The sequence below is a fragment of the Acanthochromis polyacanthus genome, chromosome 1 (genome assembly GCF_021347895.1).
Source record: "Acanthochromis polyacanthus isolate Apoly-LR-REF ecotype Palm Island chromosome 1, KAUST_Apoly_ChrSc, whole genome shotgun sequence".
NCBI lineage: Eukaryota > Metazoa > Chordata > Actinopteri > Pomacentridae > Acanthochromis > Acanthochromis polyacanthus.
In genome coordinates, this window is record NC_067113.1 from 40,553,348 (window position 1) to 40,581,053 (window position 27,706).

The following is a 27,706-nucleotide window of genomic DNA, read 5'->3' on the forward strand; positions in this document are numbered from 1 at the left end:
GTTTTGCATGTTCACATTTTCTAATTCATTAAAAAAATATACATAATTTATGTAATGTTTTCAAACGCAATATGCAAAGATACAATAAGTCATTAGTTTACATTTCAAAATTTGGAAGAGTAAACTTTACATGAGACTGAGCATTTCACAGTCCGGTCCACAGCAGAAGGGGGCGCTCTAATATATCAGTGTATTTTTCTTTCAGCCAATTAGCATCGTGGAACGAAAGAGGTCGTCACTCTCTGTCCAATCACGGCTGATCTTGTTGGGAGGTCGCTTATTGACAAGGAGAGAAGGTGACTTCTCGCCTACCGAAGTGCTGTGTGGTAGAAATCTTAACGTATAACCCACCAAAAAGTGGGGTTTTGCTAAATAAGCGACCATGTCTTCTTTTGGGAGGGTGTTCGGAGTCCTTCGGGCCGGAACTCAGCTGCTGAGCCGGGGTCCACGGAGGATAACGAGCAGAAAGTAAGGCCGCTAGCATCTTGGCTAATGCGTTAGCTGAAGCAGTTGCTCCCCAATGAATTGGTAGATTCTAAACAATCAATGCAGTATTTCTTAAAACGCCGTCCTACATCTAACTTTACATTCCGCATTACTCCCTTTGACTTAATGTGTGTCTTCTGAACGCTGTTTTATGTTTCAGGGCGAGCGGCGGACCACACATTGAGCCACAGTACAGGCAATATCCACAGCTCACCAAGAAACAGAAATTTGAGGCGGAGTTCATCAGCGGTGCCATGTGGTTTTGGATCCTTTGGCACTGCTGGCATGATCCAGATGCGGTGTTGGTGAGTAAGACGCGTTTTATACACCACCTGCATAGCCGCTGTTATCAGGAGGAGTGACTTCTAAAAGCAAGAGGAAGGCATTGATAGTCAGAGCTGTGAAAACACACACTGGTAAAATAGAACAAGCCCCAGACCTACTGAGTGTATATTTAAACACACTCTCAAAGCACTTTATTTTAAAGGGATACCTGTGCACCTGCTTATCCATGCAATTATTCAATCAGCCAATCACGAGGCAGCAAAGCATACACGTAATCATGCAGGTACAGAGAAGGAGCTATAGTTAATTTTAACATTAAACAAGAAAGGCAGGCTGGTTTGAGGATTTCTAAAACTGCTGGGCTTCTAGAATTTACTCAGAATTATGCAGAAAAAAGTAACATCTTGTGAACAGCAGGTCTGCACACAGAAACTTACTGGTTGATGGGAAATCTGTGGCTGCATCATTCTCACTTCCACTGTTTACTTATTAGTTCCATGACATTCATTCTTTTGAAGAGATGAACAGCGGATATTTGTTTCCATATGTCCAAAGGAATCAGTGTAGCACACGCTGCATTTATATTTTTGTTCAGCATAGTTTTCCGTTCTTGATAATGTGGTCATTTAGTCCATGTGGAGTTTCTACAGTTCCTCTGTTGTGCTCAGACCTGACAGCAGCAGATCATTGTTCGTTATGACGCTGACTGTTCGTCCGTTTCCTGTAGGGTCACTTCCCCTGGCCGGATGCCTCTGAATGGACAGATGAAGAGCTTGGTATCCCACCAGATGATGAGGAATAAGGTGACTTCTTCAGTTTCCTTTGCCTAAATGACAACTGGTGCACTCGCCAATCAGGACAACCAGTTTTGCATGCAAAGAAGAGTCTCATCCCACTGTCACAGAATTGTCTTTTAGTCTAGCGGAAGATGTCAGCTCCCACAGCAAACATTGTAGAAGGCCCTTTTTTCTTTTCTTTTTTCCAAGCATCGGTTTTTCATCCCCTATTTTTGGAGCTTAAAATAATTGTAATTATGGCGTGTGCTAAACTTTGGGCCGTACTTTTCAGGCTTTTGAGCCACATTCCAACAGCTTCAGCTTGTGTTTTCTGGTGTAGTTCATCTCATCCATAGATGCCAAAACATTTGCGTATAACTCTTGGGAAAGATTATCGTAAAAGCCGTTTGTTTCGATTCTGTTTTTCTTTAATTCAAAAATATACCAGCAGTACATTTCTAATTTAGTCCCCACTAAAACATTTTTGTAGCAGCTCTATAGGGTCACTTACTTGGAGAAATTCCCTTCTGTTGCTGCAGATGCTTTTGACTTGTTGCTGTGTGAGTAGCTGAGCTACAGTTTAAAGTGTTGGCTGAGTTTAAACCTTTTTAAATGGCACACGCTGTTTATTGTGAACCTGGTTGACGTGTCATGTAGAAGTCATCTCCTGTAGAGGTCAGTGTTTCTTAGGTTTACCTGCTCCAGGCCAGGTTCAGCTGAGGTTTAAGTTCATGAAGTTCACTTTCAGGACACATTTTTATACCTTAGATCATTTTATTAATTTATAAAAGGTCCTTTTCTTTGCTGTATGTATCCTTTTAAGTTGCAACACAAGAAGCAGTGTCCTGGAGGTGGTTGAAAATTGGATTCTGGGTAATTGCTTCCATGTGTGAACGTTAATCTGACGGCTGCGGTCAGATCACAGGAGACACACTCGGCTTCCAGATGCAGTCTAATCCACCGGTCCAGCAACAAATCCTCCTTATAATGTTCAGCTTTTGTCCAGACGTTTCCTGAGGTGCTGACTGAGCTGCAGGATCATTTGAAGGATGTAGACTGAGGTGCTTTTGAACTACATGATCCAGAGAAGCGTTTGTCGCTCAGCCGCACTGAACTGAGAAATGGAGCCTCACAGTGATCAAACAGCTCAATCACCACATCCACATTTAAACACAAACTGAACATTGAGGATTTGTCAGCATTAGTTTTAACTTAGCTGGCAGCTGACTTCACTTTGTGCTTTTGTCCACACTTGTAAATATGAATTTCTTCTGTTTGCAGATCACCAAGAGGGATTCAAGCTGCTCTGTGTGTCTCTGAAAGTCGTCGTTGTACATAGACCAATAAAACTATCTTTAAGTTAAACCGCTGTCTTGTCATTGCAGTGTAACCATCACAACATCTAACATGTGCTCTGTGAATTTATTTGTTATTGGGGCAAATTAGTTGAGTTCACAAAACACCAGTGTATTTCATTAGTTTTATTTACACGCAATTTCTGAAATGCAGAAACAAAATGCAACGCATTAACAGTGTCACAGTTAGCCAGTGTTTGTATATTTCAAATCATAAGCCATTTAAATCTGGAAAAAACCAACACACGTAACACAAATGCCAAGAGAGCTGCATTTCAAAGCAAAAAAGGGGACAGAACCTGTACGATGAATACGACAGCTTGTAACAAACCCTACCTGCGGGCCAGCTCCTGTTTTTCAATGACTTGACATGCAAAGAGTTCAAAAGGTTAAGGTGTAGTGTAAGAAAAACAAAAGAGGAGGAGGAAATCAATCTGGCAATGTGATTAACACCAATTTCGTAGGTTGGTTCTTTGTGTTGGGATTATTTTGAACACCTCATCAGGGTCGAGTGAGCGATCACAAGTCAACCTGAGCAAAGCTTTCAAAGTCTCACGCTGTTCAAAGAGTGGTCTTAAAGCTACTTGGCAACACTTTGCCTTGGTGTCATTTACATGGGTGAAACAGCTTATAGTCAAGGGTTTTTCTGTGTAACACTGAGCAGGACGTGTTAGGAAGCATTAGGGACAACACCAAATCCATGTTAGCAGGAGTTGTAAACGTAGCCTAAAGATACAATGACTGACTGGTAAACACCAAAGCACGGCGTGTCCTTACAACTGGAAAACCACAGCCATGAAATAATTCCTTTTTGAGCTATGAGAAACAGAAACAAACAAACCTCAGCATCTCCAAAGCAGGAGGTGATTCTTAGAGCGAGCGCTGAGAACATCCTGTCTGCGTCCATGATGGGGCTGGTGGTTAATCGAAGGTTATGTCCATGGCATCATTCCCTGAGAGTGAAGAACTGCGCACCCCGAACAAAACACACATCTCACATCAGCACTGCTAGTTTTGTTTTTTTTAAAAAGGAAAAACCTCACTCATCCCATTGAAGTTCCTCAATCAATCGTTGACTTCTGAATACATCAACTACTTTGGATCGACCACAGTGGCTCAGAATACTTTTTTTTTTTTGCTAAATGAAAAGTGGCACTAGTTGAGAACGCTCAGGTGTAGATATGGAAGCGGACATTTCTTAACCTAACCTAGTCTCTATTCGCACATAGCCCAACACCTCTGGCTACAGGAAGAAGAGGAAACCAGAACAGACGAGAATCAACACAGGCTCTATTCAACTGATGTGTGACAAGAGAAGGTAATTAAAGATTTGTAGGTAAACTGCTACTCAACAGATGATCACATGAACTCTAAAAACATCCACATTTACAAAACGTATGTGTTAAAGATAAAAAAGAGAAACCCCTCCGAATAAAGGAAAAAAAACACTCAGAATAGCTGAGGCTTTAGGGTCAAAATATAATAAAATCATTACCTCTTTCAATTAATAAATACGTCATTCAGAATCCATAAAAATAACACATAAAAAAAATCAACATCACAGATAAAACGAGAAATAAATTAAGCAGGATATCATGCGAGCCGCTTTGGGTGAGCGACTCGTAATTCCTATTCAAAACAAAATTCACAGAGAGGCAGCACTTGGGGCAACTTTGTTTAATTCCCCCTCCAGCTATCAAACGACATAGTGCAGATTTGAGGGGAGATTTTTGCACCGAACTGTGCCAGTCCGTAACGCGTCCGTTCAGATTTCATCCTGCGAACAGAAGAATGCGCCAAAGTGCTGCCTCTCGCTCTCTCCTCAAAGTCATTATTGCTGGTGTGATTGAGATAAAGGTGTGGAAGGGGCTGGGTGGGTGGGGGAGTCGGGGAGGGAGGGCCGAAGCGTGAGTGGAGTAAAGTACAAACAATAAGCACCATTTTGAAATTTTAGTCCACCGCCTCCTCTTAGCACCGCGTTTCCCCCTCAGGGCCACAGGAAGGAGAAGAAAAAAAAAACAGACCCTGTTTGGAGATACGTCTCACTTCCTGCCGCTCCTCCGTCCCGTTCAGTTCGTCGCAGATCGCCGTGAAGAAGCGAAAATCGTGGAGGGAGTAAAAGCGGGAGAGGGGAAATAGTAGCAAAATGTGATGCGGATGGATCTTGGCATCCGAAGCAGAAGATATCTCGCAATCTCCGTGGCAAAGCAAGCATTTTTGTTGTCGTTGTGTTTTGGTAGACCTCCTACATTTCCTTTGTCCATTCGAATGCCCGCAGGAGCTTCAGTCCACCTTTCCCTGCAGCGACATGCTCGTCTTCCCCGCTTCGCGTAGCTCCTTTTTTTTTTTTTTTTTTTAGAAAAAAAAACTGTTTTGTTCTTAGTGTGCTTGTAGTGAAGTCGTGCGCTTGCTTATTTCAAATCCAATACCCTGTCTCCTAAGCATGCACAGTGAGCGTGTTGTACGTGTCAAAGGTTCGTTCGGTTACGGTCGTCTCCAGGCAGTGTGTTCGTTTTTTTTACGTTTTTTTTTGCTTACCCCCCATTTCTACAGCACAAAAGTGTCTGGTAACAAATACACAAATGTTTCTTCTTCTTTTTTCCCCTCTCTCTACACCCCAGCTCATCGTTTTTACCTCGGGAGTTTGGGAGTGTTACACGAAGACGCGACTGTGTCTGTTGAGTTTCAAGATCTTCCCCAGTCTCTGCTTGGCTGTGGCCATTCCTTTTTTGGGCCTTTTGCCTGGAAGGGGGCAGAAAAAGCAAAACAAATCAGAGCACATGTTAGTGTGACTCGCCAATAAAATGTGTGAATGTTTTACTGAGCAAATCTACTGTCACAAACGTAGTTAAACATACATAACACAAACAACAAAGTCAGGGAGTCGCAACTTCGATAGGAAAAAACTAAATAAACATTGCTTTTATCTGGAAGTAGTTTGTCAATAATTACTTCAAATTAATCAATCATGTGATCTACAACTGATATGTTTTTGTGTATTAAGAAACAGAGAGAAAAAAGTGAATGTAACAGAGTTTTTAAAGTCAAGAAACCCTCCAGACACGCTTGACATACATAAGTGCTGTGATAACTAATATTAATTTGGGTCAGATAGTTTGACTTGATGAGAAAAAAAAACTAATTAAAAATGAATTATAATCTGGAACCTATAAATAAGCAAACATTTTTCATTAGAAAAGTCTGAGTGCTCTGCACAAGAAGCCTCATACTGTCCAGTGTGTTCATTGTGGGGTTTTTGTGGCTTTACTGCATCTAAAATCATTTGTCCTGCATCTAAAATCACTTGTCCTGCATCTAAAATCACTTGTCCTGCATCTAAAATCACTTGTCCTGCATCTAAAATCACTTGTCCTGCATCTAAAAATCACTTTTCCTGCATCTAAAATCACTTTTCCTGCATCTAAAATCACTTTTCCTGCATCAAAATCACTTTTCCTGCATCAAAATCACTTTTCCTGCAGCTAAAATCATTTTTCCTGCATCTAAAATCACTTTTCCTGCATCAAAATCACTTTTCCTGCATCTAAAATCATTTTTCCTGCATCTAAATCACTTTTCCTGCATCTGTCACAGTGTTTCAAAATAGTTACTTTTCATGTCGTCTGAAGAGGAAACCAATGAAAGAAGCACAAACAGCTGGTCAGTCACGAGCTAAATGTTGGTTTTGTCAGAACTTATTTCCCAACGTGCAGGAATTCCACATGATTTATGTGACTACATTTCAAAAAACCCGCAGCAATTACTGTTTAGGTTCCAATGATTTATACTTATTAAACATGCCAAAGGTGCATTCTGAGTTTGGGAAACAGTTTAAAGTTCTCTGCACCTGGAACTCACTGCAGAAAACACTGAATCTGAAGGATTTCATCGCTACTGGAACTTTTAAAAACCGTATGAAAGATGTCGCAGCAGCTACTTTTACCACTTGTTCTTGTTTTAATGTAAATTCTTAATCCTGTGCTTTAATCTAGCATGCATTTTATTTATTTTGTTGAGTGAGTTGGTGCTGGCTGTTGTAAAATTGTTGCACTTTTATTGTTTTTCAGGCTGCTGTCTTGGCTGGGCTTCCCCTGAAAAAGAGCTCGTTGTATTTCAATGTGACCGACCTGGTTAAATAAAGGCTAAATGAAGAAATAAAATAAATTAAAAAAGATTTTAAAGGCAAAAATCACCTCAGTCGAGCAAAAAAACTTGCAAAATGGAGGAAGTTTTATCAGATTCTGCTGTTTCCATTAAGCTTAAGTAGTCCTAAAATGCTCAACATAAGCCTGGATTTTGTGTTGAACTGTGATTTTAACCCTCCTGTTGTCTTTATTTACAGGCACCAAAAAATATAGTTTCCGAGTCTAAAAAAAAACACAAAAAAAAAATCAGCAAAAGAATCCCCAAATTTCTGAAAATGTGGAAGAAAATTCTAATAATTCCTTAAAAGTTTCCATTGAAAGTTTTATTTTTTTAAAAAAGATCCAAATTTGGCAAGAAAAGTCTTGTAAATATTTTTTAAAAATGAATAAAAATGTTAAAAAAAATCCTAAAAATATCTAAAGTGATTACATATATATCAGTAAAAACTTTCGATATTTCCCTTATGAACATTCACAAAAAAAATCAACCAAAATCCAGCAAAATTCGCCAGATTTTGGTCAGTTTTTTTTGCGAATGTTCTTAAGAAACATCGTTTTTAACATTTCCTTTTTCCACCAAAAAAAAAAAAATCACCCCAATTTAGCAAGAAAATTCTTGTAAATATGTTCAAAAAAATTAGTAAAAACCTTCCAAAAAAATACTAAAAATATCTGAAGTGATTCCATATATATATATATATATATATATATATATATATATATATCATAAAAATTTCTAATATTTTCTTTAAGAACATTCGCATAAAAATCAACCAAAATACAGTGAATTTTGCTGGATTTTGGTGGATTGTTTTGTGAATGTTCTTAAGAAACTTTTTTTTTTCACCAAATAAATTCAGAGATTTCCCAAAAATGTTGAAAATGTGGACATCAGAAGTTTCACTGTGAATCTTTTTTTATTTCCACATTTTCAAACTTTAAAACGAGTGAGCCGCAGGACGACAGGAGGGTGAAAGCAGGTGGAGCAGAGGCTTTCTTACCTTTTGTGGCCTGATTGCTGATGGGTGGGGGGTTGGGGGCGTGCCTCTTGGAAGGGTGTAGCGGTGGAGACAGCGAGGGGTCACAGTACTGGTAGTCCGTCTCTGGGCTGGGCAGCCCCTGATTGTCCCAGGCCTCGCTGCTGCTGTTGCCCTGACTGTCCATCGGGCTCTTCTCCACCTGCAGTCGCCGCTGGTGCTGCGCCAGCTCCTGCGGCGAGCACTGGCCGGGGCTGGACCACCAGGGCTCCTGGGAGGAGGCTACCTTCTCCGGCTTGGAGGTGCACAGCAGACCAGCCATAGACAGCATCCCCTGAATGGCCTCTTCTGTGCTGGGTGAGGTAGGACGTTCTCTGCGGGCGACAGGAAGGACGCTCGTTACCTCAGCACTTACACAAACAGACACGTTTTAAATGATGCACGTTTCTCTCACCGTTTGAGTGGTTTGTGTTTGTGCCTGAGTTTCTGGCCGGACTGGTCCAGATCTATGGTGTGCCCTGAGCCTGTCTGTGGAGACGAGCCCCTCTCTGAATCCTCCTCCTCCTCCTCCTCCTCCTCCTCTTGGGAACTCTCTGAATCCTCATCAGAAGAAGACGACGACGACGACGCTTTATGCTGCATCGACAGAGCAGTTTCAAAGGGATGCATCAGCAATCACAGCATGAATAATCAGCATGCAGTTCTGTAGAAGGAGGGAATCTGTTTCATTACTGCACAGCGTGGCACCGAGTGCGTTTATAACTCTGCAGTCCTACGCCACGCATTTAATCTATTACTCTCCAGCTGATGTTCTGGATCTGTATGCGTAGCAGTTACTGTGAAATACCTCTGTGTAGTTTATGTTTATTTTTAGATTTAAAAGAGCAACAATGAAACAGGGTCGTCATTGTATTTTACTTCTTACATTTTTGGGGGTGATTTTGTAACATTTATTCACTCACGACATGAATAAATCAACGTAAAACCTCTCCGTTAAGAAAATATTCAGACTAAAACACTTTCAAAGCTGAAAAATCACTGAATTGATATTTAATGTTCTTTAACATCTCAGCTTTCCACACTGGCACCAAAGCATCCCATAAATCGTGCACATCGTCTACCTCTGTGGGAGAGTCGCTGTCTGACTCCATGTCCGACACACTGGAGTGTCCTGAGACTTCTTCCCTGAGTTCAGTCTTCACCCGCTCCAGACCCCCTGAGGCACAAAGGAGCACACGATCAGCTGAGAACGGCGTGTTTCTCTGCTAAAATGTGGACGGTCAGCGTGAACTTACTGAGGAGTGTGGGTTTGTCCACCGTACTGTCCTGTGTCCTCTCCAGCTTCACATCCACGCAGCTCTTTGGCGGGCCGTGGCCGACCGATGACCGTTCAGCCTCCGTCTTTACCGGGCTGCTGCCTGGTCGCCTCAAGTCTCTGTACACACAAATAAAAAAAGAAAAAAAAAAAGAAAAATAAATGACACCAAGCTGCAAAATTCTCCAAATTACTGCCTCTCCTATCATTTTCTGAGGGTTTATCCATCTAAAATTATTTCCTCTATGTTTAATTATCTTCATTATCGCCAATTTTATAAGAGGTTGATGATGTTCTCTGTCAGTTGTGAGGTTTATGGTGAGCTGGTACTTTGAAGGACAGACATCCAATTCCAATATGCCTCAGTACTACTTCAAATCTAAAGTTTTCCTTAATTCAGTCCATTCACAGATGTATATGTTATGCAGGTAAATAAAATACATTTCCATACGTTACTTTGACTGATTTGTTGTTGCACTGTGCTCCCTAGGAATTACTGTGTTTATATATTGCTTTCTGGATGTAAATTCCTGTATATATTGAGTTATATTTCATTTTATTACTACTATTTCTTCCCTCCCTGTTCCTCTTTCTATAGTTCTTTATTTTTAGTTTTCTCTTCCACATTCCACCAACAGCTGAAACCAAACTCCTTGTGTGTTGTGTAAGTAATTGGGCATTAAAGCTGATTTGTTGTGCCGTACAGCGCTGCACACAGATGGACGACTAGCGCTGACCGTCTCACCTGATTATTCTGCCGTTGACCAGCATTAGCCGTAGGTGGTTGTCCTCTAAGGACTCTGCAGCAGCAGCTGCTGAAGCCGTTGACACTTTGTTGAGTTTCCCGTGAACCTTGGCACAAAACGCAGGATCCTGGTGGTACGAGATCACAGTCAGCATGTATCACTAATTTCATCTTTAGTCCACATTTCCCACATTGTTTCGTTTTAGAGGAAAGAGAAGTCTGTGAAGCCGCACCTCTTGCTGATACTGAGTCAGTAGCTCGTCTAAATTTAAACATACTCGTCTGAAGCTCACCTCCTCCAGCGGTCCCACCTCCAGCCTCTTCAGCACCTCCTTGGTGTGCTGCTCCAGGATGTCCAGGTTGGAGGGCAACTTCGGAGCCTGCCGCTGCTGCTCCCTTAACCGCCGGGCGGCCCGTCTCGCCCGCCGCGCCTGGCACAGCCTCTCCAGCGTGGAGCGAGTGGACGGACAGCCATTCGTCCCAGACAGCATCCCACATCCCTGAGATTTCACTGGCTTGCTTCCACTCACTGGTTCCTCCTGTAGAGCACACGTGAAACGCATCAAGTGTCGACTGAGGCCAGCAATAAACGGGAGCTCAAGATGGAAATCAAACAGCAAGTTTATTCATTATTTGCAAAAAATGGACATTCAAACAATCTTTTCTAGTGCTATTTTTGGATAAAAACATCTTAAAGCTGCCTAGTAGTCAGAGGTTAGTATGGATGTCCTGTTTATGCAGAGAAAGTCAGGCAAACAAACAAACAAAACAAGACGAGAATAAGCTAAAAGCTGCACAAATAAAGCTCAATATCCTGTCAGCAGGATAAAAATGACCTGTGACAAAAATGTCAGTTTTTAACCTGTTGTTTCTATAAATCTGAAAAAGTATAATAATGTAATCTAATGAAAAAGAAGACATAAGGCTGCTATTCATGTGTGTCAGTAATGTACATTTCTTTTTGAATACGAGAGAAAAGCTGTCAAATATTGCAAATAAGAAAATGCAAACATTCAAGTAAGATCTTGATTTTTTTATACACACACAGCTACATAAACGTCACCTTTGGTTTAAAAAAAATCTATATATCTATTTAAAACACCACAAAGACCTCAGGTTTTCTCCCAGCTGACAGCAACACCTGCATGAAGTGTAAAAGGTCAGACAGTCTAATATTTCCTGTCCTACTCGTCCTTTTTTACCTCCAGGTAGCGGATTTCCTTGGTCAGCTCCTTAATGAGATGGTTCGGCCTGATATTGTCCGGTACCTCACTGGTGGGCTCAGTCACCTGCAAAGCCACAACAGACTGCATTCAAACCAGAGAAGCGAACAGAAAGTCTGTTGTTTGCCACAGACATGCTTCCACGAGATAAGAACGAACAGCGACGTCTCCTGCTGGAGCTCATCAGGAACCATGGGGACCGGAGGCACTAAAAGCAGATGTACAGCTGCAGATGTAAAGCCTCACCTCTCTTTTCAACCATGTCTTCAGTGCACTGATTAAAGCCTTTACTCCCTCCACTAGGTAGGTTGGTGGCGGACAGTTGTCCTCACGTAGCTCTGAGGAAATGAACAGAATAGAAATCATCATGAAAGATTCAAACCAGAAAATAAACTCTTATCCCTATGTTTTTCTAATACATTATTAGCTCATTTTTTTCAAGCTTTATATGTAAAACAATTCCCTTTAACCCCCTCGGTCGTTCTCATTTACAAGCACCAAAAAATTTTGTTTCTTTGTCTAAAAAAAAAAAAATCCAGAAATTCAGCAAAAAAATTCCACAAATTTCTGAAAATGTGCAAAACCTTCAGGAAGAAAATTCACATAATTCCTTAAAAGTTTCCCTTAAAAGTTTTATTTTCAAAAAACAATTGGGCAAGAAAATATACAAAAAAAGAGTAAAAATCTTTCAAAAAAAATCCAAAAATTCTGCAAAAAAATTCCACAAATTTCGAACATTTGCAAAACCTTCAGGAAGAAAATTCACATAATTCCTTAAAAGTTTCCCTTAAAAGTTTTATTAAAAATCTAATTTGGGAAGACAATAATAAAAAAAATGAGTAAAAATCTTTTTAAAAAAATCCAAAAATTCTGCAAAAAAAATTCCACAAATTTCTGAAAATTTGCAAAACCTTCAGAAAGAAAATTCACATAATTCCTTAAAACTTTTATTTTAAAAAACCTAATTTGGCAATAAAATATTTTGTAAAAAAATGAGTAAAAATTTTCCAAAAAAAAAATCCTAAAGTGATTACATAGATTTCAGTAAAACTTCTAATATTTTCTTTAAGAACATTCACAAAAAAAAATCAACCAAAATCCAGCGAATTTCGCTGGATTTTGGTTGATTTTTATGTGAATGTTCTTAAGAAACATTTTTAACATTTCTTTTATCCACAAAAAAATGCTCAAACATTTCCCAAAAGTGTTGAAAATGTGGACATCAGAAGTTTCACTGCGAAAATATTTTTTTTCTCCACATTTTCAAACCTTAAAACGGGTCAATTTTGAACCGCAGGACAGCACGAGGGTTAATCTCGCATGTAATGTTGTGAATTCTCTCTTTGGTTTGAATTCGTTAGCATCAAATGCTCACCTTTTAGCATTTCCAGGAGGTTTTTGGCCACATACCAACAGATGGCCTCAAAGTATGGAAACTTAAAGAGGTCTGGGGTTTTCAGACGGCGCTCCATTTCATAACACCTACAAATAAACAGATGCATCAAACACCACATAGTTTAGCGATAAAGCAGCAAATAAGAAATTCAAACGACCAAAAAGCACCGTCTAAGCAGTTTACCTGAGCTGCATGCCAATATTGAGGTTGTGAAGGAAGTTCCCTCCAAATGCCATGCAATCCTGAGAGGTGAGAACAGCGTGGATCCAGCCTGTAGAGGGCGCCAGAGCACAGACGGTTTGTCAGTTTGTCCAATTACTGACTTCTACTAGTTAAATCCTTACAGCAGGACAGCCAACTCACACCTTAACGCGACGTAATAAAGGGAGTTCTAAGCCAGACTAGTCTGCATGAGGAGATGTTTACTTAGTGAGATGATTGGTGCAGAAAAATCTCACCTCAAAATGCTCACATGTGCAAGTACCAAAATAAACTTCTAATCCGCCCGCGGTGGGACTGAGCGGGAGATAAGGTCGTCTATTAAAATAACGGGTTTCACCGCAGATAAACAGCACTCTTGATTGAACCCAAAGTGAGAGAAAGCAGGGTCTGGGGGGTTGGAGTAAGGCTGATAGACAGGCCTGATAATGCGCTGGCTGACTGACCTACTGTGCTCTCTGACCCCCATTTAATTCCTACCTCTCCACGCCCTTTCTGCCAAAAGCTCTCTTTCACAACGCTGCTTCAGCCCGCCGAGAAAGCATGGCCGGAAGACTGACTGAGAACGTCCAGCAGTTGACGGGCTGAACCGAGCTTTGTGTGTCGGGGTGCAGGGGGCAGAGCGACGGAACTCTATCGGCTTAAAAAAAAGTCCATTCAGAGACTGATGGATGAATAATCATACGACTGGACGCATTAGTTTCACTTCAGTGAGCAGAAGCATGTCATGTTCAGTTATAGTTTAAGGAATTGTAAAGTCACACGCAGACAAAAGCTGTTATCTATACCATCAATGCTTCTTTCATCACATCACATTAGAGTCCTGTTTCTCTTCAGCTTTCCATTGTAATTATGACTACTGAGAGCTGTTTGGTTTGTTGCTCAGGAAGAAATTCCCTCTGTTATTTTCCCTTGGCAATGATAGGGTCCTTCAAGAAGCCTGTATTTTCCTGGCAGCAGCCATGGGAAACGTGATTATTTTAACTTTTTCGACGCATGTGAAAAAAACAAACAGGTCAGCAGAGTTGGTGCAAAACAGTTAGGCAGGAACCGGCTACAATGACAGAACATCAGCGACGCAAACAGCTGCATGTCTGGAGTTTGTTGTGCTAGGAGACCAAAGAACGCCTTCCTGCCTAACCTGTTTAGTTTTGTTCTGATGATGTCTGGGTGTGTTTGCCTGGTTAGCGCAGCTTGTTTGGGTTGGTGTGAAAGCCGTCAATAAAAATCAAAAGTCTAAGGAGCAGGTCTGATGCTCGTATCCGACTCCAAGTACTCATCCAAGTTAGTTCATTAAGTCCATTAAAAAGCATGGAGAGATAGCATGCCATGAGGGCAGGTGATGGTCACAGTCACAAATAAGAAAAAAAATTGCATGAAGCTTAAGCAATGACACCGTGGGTGGTTGGTGTCATTTGTGAGCGGATATGTAGACAAAAAAAAAAGAAAAAAAAAAAGCATGACGGAGTGATTCCATCATAATACACGCCTTTTTTAGACCTGTCTCAACCTGTTTGTCATGATTCATGGGTCTATTTACAACCTAATAATATTAATAAGTATTTATTTGTGAGCTCACTGTGGCACCAGAGAACAAACAGTTTACAACAGGAGAAGTCATGACAGAAAACTGACTCATCTATCTTTATTCCCTTGGGCTGGATCTAAGGAACAAAACTAGACTGAATTAAAAGTCCTTTATGAAACGTGTCAGAGAAACCACAGACCTGTAGGGATGAGCAGGGTGGTTCCTTGGGGTACAACACACTTGTAGCACTTTTCCACTTTCTCCCCAAAGAACACTTCGCTCTGATTGGGCGAGGAGCTCCATGCCTCGTATAGTGCAAGGTTGGTAGGGGTGGGCTTGATCAGGTAGAAGATCTTCTCACCCTGCAAATCAGACGAAAAGTCGTTGGAGGCAACAGTTGCTGCACTTTCAGAGCTGCAGCTGTGAGGACGTCGACACCCAGTCGGCCGAATGACAATCTGAAACTAATGTCAGCTTCAGTTTACAGAAGTGGGAGGGTGAGATCGTCACTATAGGCACCACAGCGCTGCCCCAAGAGCTCCTAGATGAGGAGATGTGATGTGAGAAGCAGGGTGACCTTTCAGCAGCCTGCCCTAAATACCTCAGTGTGCAGAGAAACACTGAAAACCACTGAGCTCGATGGAAGATAGCATGGTCTTATATTAAAAAAAAAAAACAATACGGTCAGTTCTTATCAGCTCTTGTGAGACTCTTCCCCGGTTTTAGCCGTTTTTAATGCACACACTCACCCAGAGAACATGATACCAGACAGAGGTGCCTCCGAAGTCTATGTGGAAATCTGTGTAGCTGTCCTTGACCCCCATGAGGCAGTACTTCTGGACAAAGGGCTTGGGAAAGAAGGAGTCATCCGGCCAGTAGTTCTCTACCCAGGACATCTTCTGAGCTACGTCAGGAACCTCCACCAACTCCGACATCCTGTAGGTGGTTAGTTGGGCAAGAAACAAAGCCATAGAAATGTCAGGAGGTTATATTACAGCCATGGCCATAAGTTTGGACACAACATGACTTATGTCTGTTTTGATGTCTATTACAGAACATAACTAATATTTTTTGACAGCACCAGTTTAATTAGTCGACAAATCAACAAGGGATATAATATTATCAATAAATTCCAACAATTGGAACAACTTTGTTCCCAAAACATACATCAGAAGAAAATAACAAAAAAATGCAGTACTTTCACAACCGAATTTGGTAAGAATAACAAAATGACACCAAACTCTTTTGATGTTTTTTTAAATATGAAACTTAAAATAGTTCTCAGGAGTTGTGTATTATCGCCCAAACACTTCAGTATTTTGTGGTATTTTCTAAGATTCACAAGCGCCATGGTACTTGTGTCCAAACTTATGGCCATGGCTGTACAGTTAATATTGACAGCAGTGTTAGTGTACATTTTAAAACCACCTAGAAGTTCCAGACGTGTTGTGTTGACTGTGAATGTCAGCTCTAAAGATTTCTCCACTTAACAGAAATTGACTTTTTAAATACAAATGTAACTCTGCCTGCAACCTCAAATTTTAAATGCATATGGACAGTTTTATATTTATACAGTTGGCCTTTGCAACAGTAAAGAAAGTAACTTATGGTCTACTTGATGCAGTTGAAAATAGTTCTAAAAAAGCTGGCAAAGCTTCAGTCTGGTTAATTTTGCCATGGGATATTTCTTCTGGCTTTTTATATCTGAGTTTCTGAGCACTGAACCGCAGCAAAGCTTACTTGGTGTCAGAGAACTCCAGGCTGATGAGGTTGAGGACCTTGGGTCGATGGGGCTTGGTGAAATACTTGATAAATTCACTGAGCTTCATCTTGCTGTCCGCCTGTCGCGCCACATCTATCACATCGATAACTTTGTCACCACCTAGACGGGAACAGAGCATCCTTTAGTTTGAGCAACATCGGATTGGGGCTTCTTCAGTCACACACTCTTGAATGGGAAACTTTTTAATTGGCTGCAGAGTGGGCGAGGGGTTCACGGGGGTCAACAGCCTGCTGGCATCTCCATTTGCTTTTAGAGATCGAGCCCTCGGGGAAACTGGCATCGATGTGGCGGCGCGGGGAGGGGTTGTAGGGGATGCAAGCGAGACAATCTGTCAGTCTGTCCAGAAAACCAGTCCCCTGAGGAGTGGGAGTGGGTGGAGGTGAGAGGGCTGCTGCGTCTGATGCCTATGTGTGCGTGGGAGAAAATATGTGTACAGATGTGAGAGGGGGAGAGCACAAATGCTGCATGTGTGCGTTTACGAGATGGAAAACGGACGCTAAAACGGGAGAGAAAAAAAACGAGTCAAAGCAGAGACTAGCAGAAAACAGCTAACAGTTGGGACACTACAAATCACACTCGGGTGACACATGGGGCCGGAAGTCGGTGCAGCAAGACAGCTGGTTGTTGTATTTTCCCCACACCCCTCCCACACACCTTTTTTTTTTTTTTTTATTACCCCTTTGCATGTTCTCTCCCACACACACACACAGAAACATGCACTTGCACTCACAGACACTTCTGAAGGCCCAGCTGGCCAGCGTCTGATGACAGAGAACAGCTGGAGTAAAGGCACTCAGTCACACAGTGAGAGACCGAGCTGCCTGCAAATCCCACAACGCAAAGCTCAAACACCAGCTTCACAAACCCGACAGGAAGAGGGGAAAAAAACAGTACAAATGTCCACAATCTACAGCCCTAAAGCAGCTCAAGAGGCGCTGAGCTTTTTCCTACCGTAACCTGAATGATATATTACAACACCCAATAATGTTAAAGAGCTCATTAATTAAGCTAATTGTTGGAAATATGTCTTTGTCAACATGCTTGAACCCGGAACTCTTCTCTCACTGTGTTAAATGAAATCAGTTAAGAAAATCCTTTCCTCATTAATCATCAATTTATGAAGCTACATGCTTTCTGTGTAGATCAACATGATTTTTTTTTTTTTGCTACAGCACAGTGCAGGATTTATTATTCTTACTGCTAAACACTGGGATGGATAAAGGCAATAGCTTACTTTTGTACTACCTTGGCTGTACAGTGTGATATAACATAACTCCGTCTGACAATTTGGTCACACAGCCTTCCATATATAAACTTCAGGGACAAGTCCAAGCACCATTTCTTTCAAAACTTATCTTCACAGTGTCACAGAGGTCTGCTATCTCTCCAGGGCAAAACCAAACTCTACGTCCAATATTTCAACAGCCAAAGTTTATTCGACATAGGATAAGTCGGTGGCAGGCGAACCGTGCAGATGTTGGGTTTTAAAGGTTGGTTTTTGTAAGCATTTTATCATTCTGAGCAAAAAGTAGACATCTGGGGACTCACAAAAATACCTTTCAAGGTAAACTGACTCCTGAAATGCAGGTAATAAACCTCCTGCAAATGTTTGCATGAAGATTTTTGAATGTGGCCGAGTAAGAAATTTAAACATGCAGTGCAGAGCTCACAAAGGGGGTTAATTATATCAACTTTTCAAACTTGGACATATGTCACTAAAACAAGATTAGACATTATAAGATGCTGAAAAGTCCGTTAAATGTTTTAATTTTACCTTGATTTTACCTGGAAGTGCATTAAAGCATTTTGTTATTTACTTATTTCATACTTAACTGCAAAAATGTTTGGATTTAATGTTTTTTATGTAGTTTTTGTCACTGTACTTTGCTCTTTAGGCTCAACCAACCAACTGACAATCCAATTCATGCAAACTAAATGCAAGCTAAGGCATTTCTTGTCTTGATTTGTTGTATGTTTATAAGAACACATGAATGCCCAGATACCAGCATGTCAGCCATGTCACTATATACTTTGATAGCAGGATAGAAAACAAAGATTTTATGCTAAAACAAAGCCGCACTGACAGATCCTCCATGCTCCACTAAGCATTCATTAACACTCCAACACTGGGACCAATCTTTGACCACACACCAAGTTGGCTTCACAACTGTTTGGAGACCCTGCTGAGCCTCAGAAGACATCAGCGCTTACTCCAGTTGTCCCATTGTCTTCATACTGTAAGAAATGCAACCCGACACTCGGTCCCTGGTCACAACACCTGTGCCTTGGCTTAATGCTCAATAGGGCATGGGAGAGAGAGAGATGAAGTGAGAGAGGGAGTCTGTAATCTGAACTTAATGATTAAAGACACCGGTGGGCTTGGTAATGGGCTTGTAAGAGGAGCCGGGAAGTGGCAGGCTGCTTCAGTAAGGAAGCATAGTGTCATAGAGAGGGCAGTGAAAGCTTAGCCGTCACTCATTTAGAACTCGTTCAGCCGTCACACGATGCCTGATAAGTGGGTTAAAACCCCATGAACCTGGAAACCTGTTCACATGGACACACAGATGGCGCCTGCTCAGCAATGGCCACTTAGCTGGCCGGAGATGGGTGGTTTCATTAGCTTTTAAGCAGACTACGGCCACGGTGTACTCCAATCGCAGGGCTGACATCCTTCCCAGAGGATAAACACTAATGTGTTGTTGTACATTTGATACAGCTGATGGCTACTGTTTTACGCTGCAGAATGAAGACTGTTTATTACGAGGCGTTCTTACCCACATACTGCTCCACATCTTTGACAGAGAAAGTAGGTGGGGGTAGTTTCAGGCCCAGGCCCTCCATCTCAGTGACCACTATGGGGTAGTTGAAGTCATGTCTCTCCAAGTACCTGGTTGTCACCTGCTCACCTTTCATCCGGATCAGAATCTCCTCGCCACTGAAAACCACATCACAGCAAGTTCAGAAAACCCAATCAGTTGCCATTTCAAAGGAGTCACGTGCTCTGAAATGCTCCACAAAATGATTTTCAATGGATGGGCTCAGTCTTTCACAATAAAACACTTCCTCATAGTGGTGTTCAGACAGTTTGGGCTTTCTTTATTTATTTATGGAATTTGTTTGTGGGGGTAAGAGGATTTTAAAAATGACTTTAAACAAGAGCTCAGCAGCTCTGTGAGGCTGCGATTAGGAACACTAAGAGCATCATCCGAGTTACCACATTTTATCCATTTAATCCTGAGGGGAACCTCATGTCTGCACGAGAGGAAAAGTCCGAGGAGTCAGTCGGTACTTTTTATCTTCACTTATCATTGAGATTTACTCTGGACCTATTATCATCCTTGGAGCTACACTGTTTGCATGAGTAAAAATATTCAAAAGCCACATGGTTTCTGCAGAATCAGTAGTTCTGTCATACGACATAATAAATAACAATGCATTTTTTCAGTGGAACTACTTTCTTCTGAACAAATGGTCCCTATTAAATATCGGTCTGGAGAGACTCGTTCCAGAGACAGATAATTCTAAACTGGTGAAAGTAACACAAACTTTTTCCCTGGCAGGAAATAACAAGAGGCAAGGGAGAAAATATTTTAGTGTCATTTCAATGAACCATCCAAATTTTTGCAGAAGATGCAGCATTTTCAGGACCTGTTTCACATTTTGTTTCCGTTTTTCAAATGATCCAGTTGGTTTCAAAACACTCTTGAGTTTTTTTTTTTTTTTTAAATCACAGAGTAACACTTCATTAGCTTAACTGAAAGAAATATTTATTTGGAAAGTGTACCTGGGGAAGGTCCTAGTCTGGAGCTCCTTGACAAACACTGAGGTGCCAGCTTGCACCGGCTTCGACCCATCGTCTGGTTCTGTGTAGTCGTGCCTGTGCCAGTTGTTGCGTTTTTTCACTGCAAAAAAAAAATAAAAAATCAAATTAAGAAAAGAGGCATTTGAGTTTGACAGCTCTAATTTTATAACATCATTGCCCTCTGGAAGCAAATTCTTCCAGCAAAGTGGTAAATTATGCAGGTCACAATCACTTTTTGTAAGGACATTAATTCACCATTCAGCCCCCATGCAAAGAGATGGAGATTGAAGGGTTTGTCCAATCAAAGTGGAGGGTTTACAACACCATTCAATTAGCCTGTTAATGTCTGCCCTCAGGGCGCTGTGAGGTTAACTCCTTCCTTTAAAAAAAATCGGACCCGACTATCGATGCAGACAGTGGCCTTCCCCCCTGGGACCAGTCCAACATACAGAGACATGGATGGGTGAGACAATTGAAGGCGAAGAAACAGACAACAGTGTCTGATAAATGGGACACGGTTCAGATCTGAGGAAAGGAGGCAAACAGAGAAAGAAGCAAAAAAAAAAAAAAAGCCACTCAGGAGAGGGCATCACTCACTCAGGGAGGGTCCGTGTACGACATCACAGTTGGGACAGTGGTAAACATCGATATCCACAGCATGATGCTCTTCTACCTGTACACAGCTGGCGAGGGACAAGAGTCACAGAGTTAGAAACAAAGAAGACAGAGAGGCAGTTTCCAATCGTAAAGACAACCAGAGGAGCTGGAATTTTTTGCTGTATGACTTCAAAAAAATGGCCAATTATTGCAATAGCAGCAGATTTCTAGGATCAAACAGATTTAAATTGCTGCACTGCACATGATTAACACAAATCCTGATTCAAAACATGATAAAATCTGACAGTATTATTGTATTTTTCATTTGGTCTGGAGAAGGTAACAGAGTTCACATGTGAAATACTGTCAAGTACTGTATATGTTACCAGAGGAGATGGCAAAGGTTACAGGTCTCAGATAAACATACTGCAAGAAAGCAATGTACAGTTTGGATCTGGAAAAATCACCTTTGCCTTTTTCTACTCCTTCAGCAAATGATCTACAACAGCACAACAGCAGTTTCAATCATTTTAGGAACGCTGCAAGGACACATTGAAAACCTCTGAGCAATAATAATTTACAGACTAGCACGGCTTTGTTTTTACACTTATGCTACAATCTTATGCAATGCAGACTGCATTCATGCAGTTTTGTCAAAGCAAAATGTATTATAATAATAGTAATACAACTGATGGATCAGCATCCCTCACACCACTACCCCTGACTATCCTGCAGCAGTCAAACCGCAGGCAGCAGCACACATGCATTCCTTCGTTGCATACCACAGCGTCATTCCAGAGCAGCATGGGCTTCGCAGCAACTCAGTTTGGATTGTGGGCAACATGTCTGGAGTAATAGCACAAAACAACATTTTACCAACTCACCAGGCTGCCTGAGCTACTCTGACGTCTCGCACATTTGAGGCCAACGCAATTATTTCACTTCCTTGGCTTGTTCTAAATTAGGAAACAAGCCACTAATAGGCCCGTCACAATTATTACATAATCGGCCGATTACAATTATTCGAGCCGATTGGGATCCTTTTTCATGATCATTACAATAATCTCCATTAAGCTCTACAAAAACAGCTGGATGAAACCAAGGGACATGTCATATTTCAGTCACTATTTCCACCATTGCTCTCTTCTTCTGCTATGATGGTTTAATAGCACCAAGTGTTTATCTCGAGGTTAAAAACTTGAGATTAATGTCATGAATCGAGCTGCAAAGTCAAACCCCATCAGAACTCTGTTAACACTCTTTGGTCTAAAGCCAAATAAAAATGCAGAGTTAAATAACTTGGAGGAGGAAACCTGCTAGCCCTAGCCACTACGCACCTTTAGCATTTCAGGAGCCAGCTCAGTAATTACAGAAAAAATCCAAACTGCAAGTACAGAGATTCAAAACACCAGCTTCATCCCTCAGGCTGTTGTGATTGGCTTCCTGTGAGTGGCTAGCCACAGCAAAGTGAAGAGGGGTGTAAAGAGATTTGTTGCTGATATGACCCCTGCTTTTAAAGGTTAAAGCCTGCAGGAGAGATGTAGCTGACTGCAGCCTGCTATCAGCTTTGATCTACAAGGAATTGAAGGAAACTGTAAAGGAAATAAAGCAGAGGGCCATTAACTCATCAGGAAGTGGTGGGTTTGTGTGAATGCTGGCCCCAATCACCCCGGTGCATCAACAGTAGCTCCCTCTCACTCGTTTACCACATACAACCCAATGCTGTTACTGGCTGCACAGCAAACATTTACTTTGTTGAAAAGGGTGCAATCTGCAACGCAGACCAGCATTAAACTGTCAAGAGTTTTGCTTAAGGGCCATAATATGCATCTAGCTGCCACAATGACCTGAGGGAGTCACTAAACAAATACATTAGTAGCTTTAATCACTAACTGATGGTACATTTGCTCTGCTATGTCAGAAATATGTTTTGCATGTTACTTTTTTGCCTTCAAGAGCCACACAAAAAACAAAAAAGCACTCCTGCTCCTGCACGTGAGCGAGCGGATGACCAACAATAACACTGTACAGTACTTGGCTGTGTTACTCGACCTAGCTCATGTATCAGGAATCTTTGTTCAAACATGTGGCTGTTCGCTGGGGGAAAGCGTGAGTCACAGCTCTGTGCCGCCAGGTTCGCTGAGATGTGTGGGACCGACGTGCGCTCAGCCGAGGTGACCCTCTTCCCCTCGTCTCATTTGGTGCTTTCCTTTATGCAATGCCACAGCAGGAAATAAGGGCACTGTGCCACAAAGGTCGGCCTGAGTCAGCTTATGTGTCACCTGTAATGATCATTACTTAACAAGGCACCCAGGCCTGTGAAAGTATGTGGACTTGAGACTTAGAATGTAAAAGGGGGAGGAAACACAGCTGAAAGAGAAAGACAGCCAAGTATTTCCTGCCTTGCTCAGGCTTGATGATGTATTGCATCACCGCGTGGCTGGTGAGTGTGCAAACAGCTCCTGAACTAATGTAACCCTCTTTTGCTCAGAAAGCAATCAGTACGAGGATCAGATTGAAGAAGAATGAACATACGTCATCTTCATGCTTAATGAGATAGCGCTATCGTACGTAGGAGGACAATAGAAGGCCAAAAAGAGAACAGCCAATATGTCCCCATACAGATACAGAACAAAAACCACGACTTACTCAGACAAGAGAGTTGCTCTCTGACAGCATTGCAGCAGATTACCAAACTAAACATCCCTTCCTGAATGAGAGGAGATGTGTGTACTTGGCTAAAGCCTTGCCATCAACAGCCCCTCTCCCTCCACTTCCTCTCATCAAGGGCCTCCTTCCTGTGTGACTGAGAGGGCTTATTCATTAGTCCATGCACTGTGAGGGGTTCATTGTCCCCAGTGATCAGTGCAGAAACACAAAGGCTGGAGGCGGGCATCACCATTATTTTAAGCTCTAAATAACCGCTCTGCATGGGGCGGCGACACGCCTACATTAGGGAACTGTCAGATCCCTAATGGATGGGTGTTAGGAGATAGAGACAGAGAGGAGATGAGGGCAGTTAAACACACCTGGCTATCTTTATCTACCCCAGAGGAGCACCTGACTCCTCCGGCCCTTTTCCTGATGCACTCAGCCAATGCTTACATAAGCAGCGCTTGACTTGGACAGCAGCGAGAGACACTGAGGCCTGACAGATAGATAAGAATCTGTCATTTTGGTCTTACTGGTCAAATCATTTCAGCTGGCTAGCCACAAAAAGCAACATAACATCCTTGCAGTGGTTAGAGCTTGAAGGAGACAGTAGGCCTCTCTGTAGTCAGCTGGTAAACAACAAAAGGGGATCACTTTGTTGTTTATGGGGCGTCAGGGAGCCCCGGGGAGTTTTAACAACTTAATTGTTTTTGGCGCAGGTTGAGCTGCCTAAAGGCTCCTAGCACTGGGGCTCTGCTTTCACACGTCTTCAACATGGTTGTCCCCCGGTGCCCCCGTAAAACCGACAAAGTCATCAGTCTTGTGACTGTCTGCTGCTGAAAATCATCACAAAACAAACTCTTTCTGAACTTACAGAGTGGCTTGTGCATACAACCCTCTTTCTATGTCTTGTTGATAAGCAATTTGATGCAAATCATGGATTACTAAGCGAATATTGTTCTGAACATAACACAACTACCAAAGTAGACTGGAAATTTCATATCACCTGAGTGGCAGCAATTCTGAGCTGTCAATTTTATATTGCAGCCATAGTTAACAGGCTACCATGACATGACGCTGAGTGATTGTCTAAGCCAACTGTGAACTGTATGGAAGAACTATATTTTAAATGTCGTAATTCAAACTGACTGCTAATCAATACACAACTCTGTTGACCCCTAATCAACATTGATCAAGCTAAAAATAACACAGTTTCCCTACCCCCAAGAGACAGTCCTGCTAATAAATGTAAACGTAGCTCTGATAAGATCTATAATGCTTCTCTTTACTTTGGCCAATTAACTTATCAGACATCGAAACAGATGATCTGAAACATTGCCATTATGGACAATAGTGGCGAAAAAAGACCAATTCCTTCCTCTCATCCATCCATCCACTTAGCGTAAACACTGAAAAGGCACTCTGTAGAGGCTATCCATCTCTCTTTAGTGTGCTCACACTCTGTGTGACATTGACTGATCGTGCATTGAACTTGGCTCGCCGGAGCTCCCATCAATCATTCCCTCTGTCCCATCGAGCACCACTGGTCTATCGTCACCCCCACTGTCCATACCTAAATCAGACAATGGGCTTACTGGAGTGCCTGACACCTACACTGTGATCTGACTTGACCTACTAAGGTTTTCCAGCACTTTAACATCCACAGAACTAGTGTCAATTGACATTTAAGAAACCGTGGATACAATGCATTTACAGAAGCAGAGGTTCTAAAGAGGTTCTAAATGGTAGAGTTCAAACTGACATTTGTAATATGAACCACTGGGTCTAATAGTGGGTTTTACTGCAATCTGGAGACCTTCAGGGCAATGCTACCCAACCTGAGAGCCAATACATCCCCAAAGGGGCAGCAAAATAAACCAGGAGGGGTCAGGAGGTGAGTAACAGGATAGCAGACACTCAAAAACAGTTCTTTTACAAACACTTATTTGTATTTTTCCTCACATCTCTGAAGCCTTTAAGAAAACTTTCCAATGAGACAACTGCAGGATTCATTAAAAAAAAAGTCAGGCCCTGAAAGAACCAGAATGTGTCTTCATAAAGTTGGTCCTGTAATATAAGACTATAGCAGAGAGGCAGGTCTGCCCATATAAAAGATTCTTATCAAGACAGATACACACTTTTCTCGTTCCTTGTAACCCCCTTTTCACTAATCTGATGCTGACAAACCACACAGAGTTCTGATTGCTTCAGTCCTTATCCCATTAAAGGCCTGGGCTCCATTGTGTACTCAGATTCTAAGAGATACAGGTGACAGAAAACAGGACGCTCTCCAGAAACTGAGGCAGGAAGACAAAAGTCCCCTACACAACCACAAACTCAGCTAGCACACTGACAAACAGGCACCGGGAAGCTGAGCTCCTCTCCTTTCCACTCCATTGGCGTGCCATCATCCACAGCCAGAGAATATCCCTTTCCTTCTGGCCAGCCTCGTGGGAAAGAGGCTGGAGATGTGGCTGCTTTTGGAGCTCTGGTGTGTGTGTGTGTGTGTGTGTGTGTGTGTATGTGTATTAGTCATCAATGGGGGAAGCTCCAACATTTGTTCCTTTTCTTGCTGGCACATGACACACAGCTAGCCTTTTTTGGCTCTGGTACGCCAGAAATTCTGGCTGCCAAGTTTTTTGGCAGCACGCTTAATGTGGTTACGCAATGGCTTCCGTCATTTCAACACGAGCAAAAACAGATTATTGTATTCATAAACAGTTGCCGTGGAGATGCGCCCACACAGGCTGATTCGAAGGACTGAAGAACAGGACATGTGCAAGATTTGTCTAGGACAGCCTGTGGACTTGGCGCCACACAGACGAAAGAAAGACTGCGGCACAAAAGCGGGAGTTGCTAGATACCTGTGCCTGACAGTAGTGGTCTGCATGGAAAAAATCTGACTTTACAGCCCCCTGTGTGACAATATTAACTTTAGTAAACTTTATACTGTCTCTCGCAGTTGCTGAGCCTGAATGTTCAATTCAAAATATAGCTTGTACAATTAACTAGGTCACTTAGCCACCCTGAAAGCCTTGACCCCAAACCAAAGCATACTGTGTTCATCACAATATCCGGGGCGGACTACAACATATATGACTAAAATCTGCCTTTTGACGCAACGCATGCAGAGACACACCAAAGAATTGCATTACACAACAATAAAATTCCCATTGAGATTTTGATATCCTACACCCACACACAGTATGAATCACAAAAAGGCCAATCACTTATGAGGATAGGACATTAGCAAAGGAGGAAACAGAAAAAAAAGAAGAAAAACCTAAGCTATTTAGGGACATGTGCCTGCATGATGCCTTTAAATAGTACTCCTGTCCACCACTAGGGGTCCTCTGCCATGTGCCTCCTCTGCCTGAAAGGGGGATTTAAATTTCTCAAGCTGTCAATCAAAAGCCCAACCATAACAAGCTCCTTGTTCTCAACCATTCACTTTCAAGAAAAGTAAAGTACTCCAAATACAACAGCATGCAAAAAAACACAAAACAATCAAGTTACATGCACAGCATCAAATCAGCATTAAACAGAAACGATGATAATAATAACTTATTAGATTTTTATAATAAGGAAAAGCAGGTAGCGCCTAAACAAGATAAGATGTGTAAAAATGTAAGGTTATGTAACTAAGTTTAAAGTACAACTCATATATTGGCTGCGATTAGCATTACCTTGATAACCTGACTTAGTGAGCCAGACTGGACTCATACACTGATACTCCAGGACGGGTTTAACAGGCTCTTAATCCATGAATTCACGGCAAAACCAATAATAATAGTACGTCTTAAATTACTTAAAGGAAGAACAAGCGTTCAGGCTCCGTGTGTCACGATGACCCTGCCAAGCTTTTGATCACTGACACAGCTCTACTACCCTCACAGATCCGCATATTAGTAGCTACATAAAACTACTTGCTACGGGGCTGTATTTAAGTCCATGCCTTTTATTATCAACATAATTACAAAGAGCAGATAAAAGTCGTGTGTTTTAAAGCAATTTACGAGGCAATTACATGAATTCAAGACGATTTTTAAGAGAACGAAATCTCACTTTCTCTCGTAAAGTCGTGTCAATAGACGGTTTAAAACCCCCGTCGCCCACCGCTAGCGTTAGCAAGCTAACTTAGCTACCAGTCTACACCGCTTACAGAATCGTCGCCTTTCCTCAATAAACACTCAGTGTTTGTCGCTTCCAATGGACAACATGCGTTAAAGACGTTACAACCCACGTACCTGCCGTGAAACCAGTCTTTACAGATGTCGCACTCGATCATAAACCGGCTCACATCGTAGGGCTGCCGGCAGACACAGTACAGCGGGGCCGCCGCCATCTTCCTACTGTCCCCAAACAACGCAGGAATGAAGCGGGCGGGGATTTAACACATCGTCCGGAAATACCCGACGTGAG

The 27,706-nt window shown here is 42.0% G+C and overlaps 2 protein-coding genes across 2 annotated transcripts; one reads left to right on the top strand and one right to left on the bottom strand.

Moving 5' to 3' along the window:
• The first annotated feature begins 255 nt into the window (after positions 1–255).
• ndufb2 (NADH:ubiquinone oxidoreductase subunit B2) lies at positions 256–2,912 on the top strand. The gene is made up of 4 exons (XM_022203710.2): positions 256–468; positions 647–791; positions 1,499–1,574; positions 2,829–2,912. Exons 1-3 carry the CDS (start codon positions 383–385, stop codon positions 1,571–1,573), a joined length of 306 nt encoding a protein of 101 aa, XP_022059402.1. The 5' UTR covers positions 256–382; the 3' UTR covers position 1,574; positions 2,829–2,912.
• A 101-nt stretch (positions 2,913–3,013) lies between these two features.
• Positions 3,014–27,673, bottom strand: kdm7aa (lysine (K)-specific demethylase 7Aa). The gene is made up of 18 exons (XM_022203709.2): positions 27,532–27,673; positions 20,633–20,718; positions 20,018–20,135; positions 19,008–19,168; positions 16,191–16,332; positions 15,200–15,386; positions 14,650–14,812; positions 12,887–12,974; positions 12,683–12,789; positions 11,554–11,645; positions 11,287–11,373; positions 10,378–10,623; positions 10,085–10,212; positions 9,320–9,459; positions 9,146–9,240; positions 8,479–8,660; positions 8,049–8,398; positions 3,014–5,644 (listed from the first exon to the last, which is right to left on the bottom strand). The coding sequence occupies exons 1-18, from the start codon at positions 27,627–27,629 to the stop codon at positions 5,556–5,558; spliced, it is 2,559 nt and encodes an 852-aa protein (XP_022059401.1). The 5' UTR covers positions 27,630–27,673; the 3' UTR covers positions 3,014–5,555.
• Positions 27,674–27,706: the final 33 nt, after the last annotated feature.

What these genes read in the sequence shown, in the direction of transcription:
- ndufb2 (XM_022203710.2), top strand. Translation starts at nt 383, where the DNA reads ATGTCTTCTTTTGGGAGGGTGTTCGGAGTCCTTCGGGCCGGAACTCAG. An exon ending in CGGAGGATAACGAGCAGAAA is followed by an intron (nt 469 to 646) that starts GTAAGGCCGCTA and finishes TTTATGTTTCAG; the next exon opens with GGCGAGCGGCGGACCACACA. An exon ending in ATGATCCAGATGCGGTGTTG is followed by an intron (nt 792 to 1,498) that starts GTGAGTAAGACG and finishes CGTTTCCTGTAG; the next exon opens with GGTCACTTCCCCTGGCCGGA.
- kdm7aa (XM_022203709.2), bottom strand. Translation starts at nt 27,629, where the DNA reads ATGGCGGCGGCCCCGCTGTACTGTGTCTGCCGGCAGCCCTACGATGTG. An exon ending in AGATGTGGAGCAGTATGTGG is followed by an intron (nt 16,333 to 19,007) that starts GTAAGAACGCCT and finishes GTTCCCGTCTAG; the next exon opens with GTGGTGACAAAGTTATCGAT. An exon ending in CACCCTGCTCATCCCTACAG is followed by an intron (nt 12,975 to 14,649) that starts GTCTGTGGTTTC and finishes CGCCCTCTACAG; the next exon opens with GCTGGATCCACGCTGTTCTC.